Raw genomic sequence first — 8,029 nt, 5'->3', positions numbered from 1 at the left:
TTTACTGGGCAGTTGACGAAAAGATGGTAGGCGTCTTCTTCCTCAGGTTTGCATAACTTGCATGTTGGTAACTTGTAGATGTCCGGCTGTCGGCGGTGTAGCCGAACTCTGTGAGGGATTTGTCATGCAGTAGCCGCCACCATGCCGTTCTGGCTTGGTGGGGTATGTCTGCTTTCCAAAATGCCATCCAAGCGCCATGTTTGATGAGCAATCCGAAATTGGGCCCAATCGACCAAGGTGGTCGGCGTCTTCGGAGCTCCAGGGTAGGGTCGTTCAGCCTTTGCCAGTATTGTCGTAGGGCACTAGGTTGAGCGCAGCTCAGCTCTGTCATTTAGCCTTTACCCATGTGGATTTTCCAGTTAGCAACGTAGGGTGGCTGGTCTACAGGGACCCAAGTAGCATCATGCTTGCGCGTGAGGAGAGGATCCATGTGGTACTGTAGAGTTGGTACCGGAACCTGTCCATTGGAGCGACTGTTCCTAATGAATTTCCTTGCCCGTGTGTCTTGCACTGTTGATAGAGGCCTTGTGAGCAAAATTCCATCATCTGGCTAGTGTGATACAATTTCGTGTATCGAGACCGATAGTGGAAGTTTGCTTCTTGGTTTTGGGCGCACGGTATCTTATATAACCACTCCACCACTCCCTTTCTCAACCAATTGTCTTTTTCTTTTTTTCCTTTTGCGTCGTTTTGTGTTCTTGTCGAAAGGGTGTGCCACAATGACTCCATCAATTGTTCATAAGTCAGTCTATCTTGTTCTTCATCGCGGAAGACGAACTTCCAGTGGCAGCGCCAGATGGTCGCTATGGTTATGCTTAGTATAATGATGCTGGAAGGGTTGCGGTTTAGGCTTATTTTGCTCTAAAGGTATTGGAAGCCTTCTACTATGTTTTGTGATGTCAAACATCTCCTTGGCACTGGGAGATCTTTGACAAGCCATATGTTAAAGAGAGTGAGGGTGTATTTCCAGAATCGAAGTTTTGGTGGGCAGTCAAAAAGCATATGGTCGATGTCTTCGGTTGTGTTCGAGCAAACCTCGCAAGCGGGTGAGAGACAGTTATTGGGATATATTTTATGCATGTGTGACCGGCTTGGCCATCTGTTGAGGGACAGCTTCCACCAGATCACCCTATCTGCTTGGGGTATTTGCAGTTTCCATAGATTAGTATAAAAATCTTGTTTACAAGAAATATGTATTCGTGTTGGTATGTCATATTTGTCATGTTGTATCCTAGTCCTTACAACGCTGGTTGTGAGAGATGATACCGGCATATCTCCTAGTGAAGCTTCGTTCATTAGGTTTTGAATATTTTTTGTATATTTGAACGATTTGTGGTAGGGTGGCTGAATTTCCTCTAGCGCAGCCGATTGCCAGTCGACTGAGAACGGTAGGTCTGTTGCCCACTTAGTTTTGGGAGGTGTAGAAGTCTTGTGTGCATGAGATGTGAATTTTTGAGGAAGGAAGGTCAATTTTTGGTGAGATAAAGGATCGTGCTGCGGCCGTTGTTATGTGGGATATTGGAGTGCCGCCAATGAAAGTTTCTTTCATTAGACTTTGTAGTGAGTTGGCAGAAGTTGATGGTGTGGGGACATCTTCCAAAGCTTCTGTGACCCAGTCGACTTGGAAGGGTAGCTCTGTAATCCACTTGGCTTGTCTTGTTTTTAAGAGTTTTTTTAATTTTTTTCTTTGTATTGAGGTTCGCCTTCGGTGGTCGTGCTAATCATGAGGTGGCTTTGTGGAGGCCATCCTCTAGTGAAGTGGTTAAGCGGTGTTAGTAAACGATGGGTTGGGATATGTGTGGAGGGTTGTAGGAACATTGATATGGGGAGGGCAAGGAGAGTAGATGAGAGCAGTTGGGTATTGCGGTATGAATAATGTATGCCGGATACAGTTTTAGTAAGGTTAGGGAGAAAGTAGAAGCCTTTCAGAAGCTGAGGAAATGAGGAGGAAGGGCAGGTGGTCGTTATTACCACAGGGTTGTTTTAGGATTTCTTCCAATATGTCATGAAAGAAGGACCGGAAGGGATGAGAAGGAACGAACATTGGTGTGAGGTGTCTCACTCGTAAGGATTGAGCTTGTTCTTTGATGGGAATGATTCCCATACCACCGTTGTGTTTGGGTTGACATAGTAGTTTCCATGCTATAGCTGGGCTTCTCGAGCTCCAGAAGAAATTGCGAAGGATTGTATTGATTTTTTGTTCATGCGATTCCAGGGGGATTAGACGTGCAATATGCCATAGCTTGGATGTTAGAAGGGAGTTGATAACAAGCGCTTTCCCTGCTTGTGATAATGAGCGGCCGCTGAGGAGGTTGGCATGGTTGCGAATTTTTTGTGTGGCTATGTCATAATGATGAAGGTGGTGCCGTTTGGACGGTGAAAGAGGGTATCCTAAGTATGTAGGGCATGTTGAACTGTTTGAGTCATACCATTGGTACTGGGAGAAAGTCAGATTGCCAGGATCCAACTGTGCCTCTCTTCACTACTCCGATGGTTTTTTTCTTTTGTCATTCAGTTTGGCATTAGACACTTTGGCATATTGATCATAAATTTGCATGCTATGTTGAAGTTCCTCTGGAGAGTTAATGAATAGAACAGTATCATTTGCATATGCCATGCAGGTGAGTGATAAGGTGTTATTTAGCTTGTAACCTGTCAATTTTTTTTGGAAGGATCGGAGAAGGGGTTCTAACATTAGGTTGTAAAGGATTGGGGACAGCGGGTCTCCTTGGCGAAGCCCTCTTCTTTGTCGGATTGGACGCGTGAGATAGCCATTAACGGCTACTCGAGTTTAGACTGGAAGAAGAGTTTGGATATGCATTTTGTTGGCTGTTCTGGAAACCAAAGTGCTTTAAAGTTAAGGCAAAGTATTCAGGGTGGACCCTGTCATAAGCTTTTTCTTGATCCAAGAGGATCATGCAGGGTGTAGTCTGGTCGGCTGACCTCATCTTCTGAGCATGCTCCATAAGGAGTATTGCGGACGCGGCGTTGTCAGCTATATATCGTCCTCGTATAAAGCCTGTTTGATATCGGTTGACGCATTTAGTGGCTAAAAATTGTATTCTGTTCGCCAGGATTCTAGAGAAAATTTTATTGTCGGTATTAGTAAGTGCAATTGGCCGCCAGTTTCTGAGGTCGTTGCGATAGTTTTTTTATTGTATGAGGATTGTGTGAGTAGAGTTCCAGCTTTCTGGAATGCTCAGATGATGGAGTGTTTGGTTGCATTGGTGAGTAATTATGTCGATAAGGATTGTTTTTTGGAAGGTATCGTAAAACTCGAACGGTAGTCCATCGTTTCCCGGTGCCTTTTGTTTGGGAGAGTCTAGCAAAGCTTGTATGACCTCGTCTTTAGTTATATTTTTTAAGCATAGGGAGATGTCGTCTTCATTGAGTACGTTACTCGGTGTGTCTTGAAGGAATGTTTCTGTTGCGGTTGTCGATATGAGTGTCGGTGTAAAAAGATTGTCGTAAAAGGAGGTGGTTGCCTCAAGGATGTCGTTAGCTGTGTTGCACAGTTGATTTGTAACTGGGTGTGTAAGCTCAGCAATTTGCGCTTTAGCTTGTCGAGTTTTCAGGGTGCGATAGAAATAAGCTGTGGATTTTTCGCCCTCTTCCCTTCATTTTATCCTGGCCCTCACTGCCTGGACCTCCAGCTTCTCTTTTTGGGTTTGATCCAGTTGAAGTAGTAGGGACTGTATTCTAGTGTTTGCCATGCCATCATCTTGAACATTGTATGGTAGCGACAATTGGTTAATTTGCGTTTGTAGGTGGTGTTCGTTTTTTTTGTTTTCTCTCGCTCTTTTTATACTATACTCTAAGCTGAGGTGTCGAAGCATCTGTTTTAGAGAGTCATATTCCTCTGCTGTCATCCTGTCTCTCGTGGCGTAGTGGAATGGTCCATCTGATGTGAATATGAATTCTAGAAAATCTGTGATCGTTTTTTTATACTTAATTTCCTTCAGAATGGAGGTATTCAGTTTCCACCATCCGGGGCCTTGCTTGATAGATGCTACTTCTAATCCTATACTGAGCATACTGTGATCTGTGAGAGAAGGAGGGGATGGGATAACGTGGCCTACAGGTTTCTTGAATATCGAAACATTTCTGATTTTTCCGAAAGTTGCCATGCTCTGGCTAAGAACCCGTACAATGGCTTCTTCACTAGGAAAGAGTGGCATGTTCCTTAGTTTGACGAAGGTTAGCCTGGTTTTCATGCTTTCGGTGCTAACAGCTTTTGGTTCGTAGTCCTTGAATGTGATGCCTTGCTCTGTCGCTGTTTTGCGATGGACGGCGGCAACACTCGGGTCGAAGAGGATCTCAATGGCGTTTCCTTTGGCTCCAACTTGACGGTATCCTCGAACAGATGCAGGCGTGAACTTTTCAAAGATTGCCAATAAGGCGTCCTCTATGATATCCTGGGTGGTCGGTAGATGCGATAGGTCGAAAACAACTGCTCCGGGGTTGATGTTTCGGAACAGTGAGCCGGTGCTGGTGATAGCAGTTTTCAGTGGATTAGTGGGCGATTTGAAGATGTTTTTGGTGACAGAGTTGGCATACGATAGGCGCCCGGTGGGTGTCTTCTCAGGAGAGGTAGCGGGAGTGGGTAGTTGATGTTGCTCGGGGTTGTCAGGTCCTCCAAGAGGGGACTGACTTTTCGCATGTGAGCTTTTAGAAGTGTTCATGGAAGAAAAGCTTCGATTGATCGAGTGTTGGCGTTTTGGGGACAAGGTCCAACGTTGGTCATGGAAGCCGACTCAAACTGTATGTGAATTGATGTCGGATAGTAGGATCTTGCTATGGCCTCCCAGGTTAATCAATATAATGGCAAGTTGCCACACTTTGATGGATTGGGCAAGTTGGTGATATGGCGGGCTTTACGAGCCTCGTATTATACCGTAGAAACGCCAAGATAAATACACTGTAATTGGTCTTCACCTTGCCAGTTGGCACCCAACACGGTTAATGAGTGAAATCAAGGATTAGCTCATCTGCGGAACCTTCAATGTTGATGAAACATGCCGAGACTTATTAAAGCCAATCTCAGCCTCGTCGTTTTGCATACCATGACACCGTTGGAGCTAAACTATGGAAGGATCTGTCGCCATTTGCAATGGTAATGCAGCTGCAAAAGGACTACAGCGAATTTGTCAAATTTTTTTGTCGACTTCTGTGCTACCGGAAAGGAACCAAGATTCGAGGAACTCTCAATACTTATGCTTCAAGTGCAATCGCTACAGCTGTCAGAACTCCGACCAGGAGAAGGTAAATTGCGATGCAAAATTTATAACGAAAATTCTATTTCAACCACTGTCCAGAGATTTCGATAACACGGTCACCGATTTTCAGACACGCTTCATGCCGTATAGACAGATTCTGGAAAATAGTTGGGTTTTTCCACACGGATGGCGCATGCACGTAAAGTGTATCCTTTAGACTGAACCGTAGGGGTACTTCTTAAGACAGGAGATAGCGTATGACAGGCTACACTCAAGCTTCCTACCATATAGACAGATATCAGATAATGGTCTAGTTCTTCAAACATTGATGGCACATGCCCATAAAATGGATGCTCAAGGCTGAACCGTAGAGTACTCTCAAGGCAGAAGAAAGCCTACGATAGAGTACACGCAGATACTTTGCGCAAGTGGTGCAAGCAATTGGCATTCCGTACATGTTAACACGCTGTGGAAGTCAAGTTATTCTTACGCTGACGTAATAAGCATAGGAATGAAGGGAATACTACAGAAAACTCATTAACAGTGTCATTTTGGCATGGTAGGTGTGACTTTAATCAAGCTAGAAAGAAATAAGTCATGATTATAGCCATATCTCACTTTTTACACATGAATATAACAATTCTCAGACCGTTTGATAGTCACATAGGTATGGCGACGGATGGCTTCGGGAGTTGTGTTATTTTCAGATCCCAGCGAGACGAATCAAGGAAACGAAATTAGAGCGAAAGGACGGTAAGCAAAACCGAGCAAGGAGACCCAGAAGTTTGTGTTTTGAATAAATACCAACGGGTGTGTCATTGCTGACGTATCCACTAACACTAATTCATATATCAGCAGCAAGAACTTTTCGAACACGCCGATCCCTTTGGTGTGGATCCTGGCATGAAGACTTTGGTTACTGCTGTTAGGCCTGAAAATGTCTACGAGAGATGCAGATAATAAGTATTCAAATATGCTGGTACAAATGAATGAAGATCGAGTAAAGTTAACGACATATGCGTTTAATTAGCTTATTGGGTGAACGCTCGCTTATCACGCGCGTGTTAGAAAAAAAGATCTCACCTTCAGCAAATGGTAGTGAAGGATGCTGCTGGCCGGCTGTCATTGCTGGCAAGGAATAGCTATGACCTGGACTACATGCTTAGCTGTCTTTTACAAACGCTCTGAAAAACAAGGTTCGAATAACGCCAGACACCAACAGCTACCAACCCCGACCCTCCCAGCAAAAGAATCTTTTGCTTAATCCGTAACGAAACATCTATTCGAAGCTCCCACTAAATCTCTCGGCTACTATGGTGGCCAAGAAGGGCTTCATCTATAGAAGTGTTAACCCCAGTGCAATCGTTTTCAATCTGTCATCTATACGAACCTCCAACAATTCAGTTGAAGATGTCCCGAAGCCATCTTTAACAAACTTACATCAATCAAGATCCGAGGCTACCTTCAGGTTGGCCCCAAGAGAATTGGGATCGAAATTATTTTCAACATAAAGATGGCATCCAAATGCGTAGGCAAGCCACCGAATCGAGTATCAAGGTCAACAACGTCAACATTTTTGCAACCGTGGCTCAAAGCATGAGAACGAGACTGACATTCGTCAAACTTCGCGACATGCCCCTGTATCCCAGCGAAAAGCACTCGTTAGCATGCTTAACCAAAGTATAACTGATTTTGGAAAGGCCAGAAACGTTTCCATTTACAAAATGTGGTAGGCAATGGAAATTTACCAATGCTATGGTGGAGAAGGATTTATCCTTCTCCATACCACCAATGCCAACGAAACAACTTACCAAGAACTAAAGCCATTCATTTACATACCTGAATGGCAAATAACCATCCTGGCCAGGTGGGAAAATGCCCCTTGGCTTGTAATTATTGCAAGCAAAGTGGACATCTTATCAAAGATTGCAATGTAAAGCTAAACTTAGCAATGGTTCTACGCACATGCTATCGTTGCAAACAAGCAGCTCATGATAGCAAGACTGTGTCAACATCAACACAGTTTCCAACCAACCTTCCTCCCTGTGAACCGATCACATTCTTTTCAATGTCAAATTTACAATCGAAATTTGTAAACGGGCTCGAAAAGTCTCGTGACTTTCGAACTCGTATAAATGGACATTGATGGGAATAGATGAACGAGGACTTTGACGCACTCAATAAGCTCATTTAATAGCAGAGCAAGGCTTATATACTTAGCGTATAAGCACGACTATTCGAGCATTGTGAGAAACGTCAAAAGCCAAACACAAATACAACGATTTTAAGTATATAATCTCTGCAATAGATATTCCCAACCAACCGCAGTCCTTAATGCGGATCAACCCTCCAGCTAAAAGCCAGATTTTCGACACCGAGAAGGAAACTCCATCTAACTTCCCCAGCTTGGATGACGGGTCTTTGTTCTCACAAAGCCAATCTACAAATGTCATCCAGACACAAACGTAAAGACATACTACAAGAAAAGAATCATAAAAAACCAACAGGCACCATTAAGGACTTCGCCGATGCCGAACCGACGAAGATTATGTAGACTCGGATGATAATATGAATACGGAAGCAGACGAGATCTTGATAAACTTCCATACTGTACAATAGCGGTGACGTCGTCTACACTCTTATTTATTCATACAATTTTATCGCAGGCAACTGCGTGGCTTTCCTTTTGATTGTGGCTACGGTCTATACAAATGTACTGAGTGTTTTGACCCTGGAAATACATCTTTTCTTATCTCTTCCTACCTTTCTTTTGTCCCTGGATTTGACATTACTGCGTGATCCAAACAGTTAAC

General features: G+C 43.9%; 4 protein-coding genes across 4 annotated transcripts; 1 reads left to right on the top strand and 3 right to left on the bottom strand.

Moving 5' to 3' along the window:
* On the bottom strand, positions 1–596 carry K450DRAFT_263107 (uncharacterized protein; the record flags this gene model as incomplete). The annotated part of the gene is made up of 1 exon (XM_051592589.1): positions 1–596. The coding sequence occupies exon 1, from the start codon at positions 329–331 to the stop codon at positions 2–4; it is 330 nt and encodes a 109-aa protein (XP_051440170.1). The 5' UTR covers positions 332–596.
* Positions 597–2,293: 1,697 nt separating this feature from the next.
* Positions 2,294–3,156, bottom strand: K450DRAFT_263104 (uncharacterized protein). The gene has a single exon (XM_051592588.1). It carries the CDS (start codon positions 2,693–2,695, stop codon positions 2,483–2,485), a length of 213 nt encoding a protein of 70 aa, XP_051440169.1. The 5' UTR covers positions 2,696–3,156; the 3' UTR covers positions 2,294–2,482.
* K450DRAFT_263102 (uncharacterized protein) lies at positions 3,157–4,882 on the bottom strand. The gene has a single exon (XM_051592587.1). It carries the CDS (start codon positions 4,680–4,682, stop codon positions 3,618–3,620), a length of 1,065 nt encoding a protein of 354 aa, XP_051440168.1. The 5' UTR covers positions 4,683–4,882; the 3' UTR covers positions 3,157–3,617.
* Positions 4,883–6,979: 2,097 nt separating this feature from the next.
* Positions 6,980–7,397, top strand: K450DRAFT_263100 (uncharacterized protein). Its single transcript, XM_051592586.1, has one exon. The coding sequence runs from the start codon at positions 7,060–7,062 to the stop codon at positions 7,360–7,362; it is 303 nt and encodes a 100-aa protein (XP_051440167.1). The 5' UTR covers positions 6,980–7,059; the 3' UTR covers positions 7,363–7,397.
* The last annotated feature ends 632 nt before the right edge of the window (positions 7,398–8,029 follow it).

Source organism: Umbelopsis ramanniana (assembly GCF_025399195.1).
Source record: "Umbelopsis ramanniana AG unplaced genomic scaffold K450scaffold_105, whole genome shotgun sequence".
Lineage (NCBI taxonomy): Eukaryota > Fungi > Mucoromycota > Umbelopsidomycetes > Umbelopsidales > Umbelopsidaceae > Umbelopsis > Umbelopsis ramanniana.
Note: the sequence above shows the minus strand (reverse complement) of the source record. Positions and strands in the feature narration are given on the sequence as shown.

Coding starts and splice junctions, on each gene's coding strand:
- K450DRAFT_263104 (XM_051592588.1), bottom strand. CDS start 2,695: ATGTTAGAACCCCTTCTCCGATCCTTCCAAAAAAAATTGACAGGTTAC.
- K450DRAFT_263102 (XM_051592587.1), bottom strand. CDS start 4,682: ATGAACACTTCTAAAAGCTCACATGCGAAAAGTCAGTCCCCTCTTGGA.
- K450DRAFT_263100 (XM_051592586.1), top strand. CDS start 7,060: ATGGCAAATAACCATCCTGGCCAGGTGGGAAAATGCCCCTTGGCTTGT.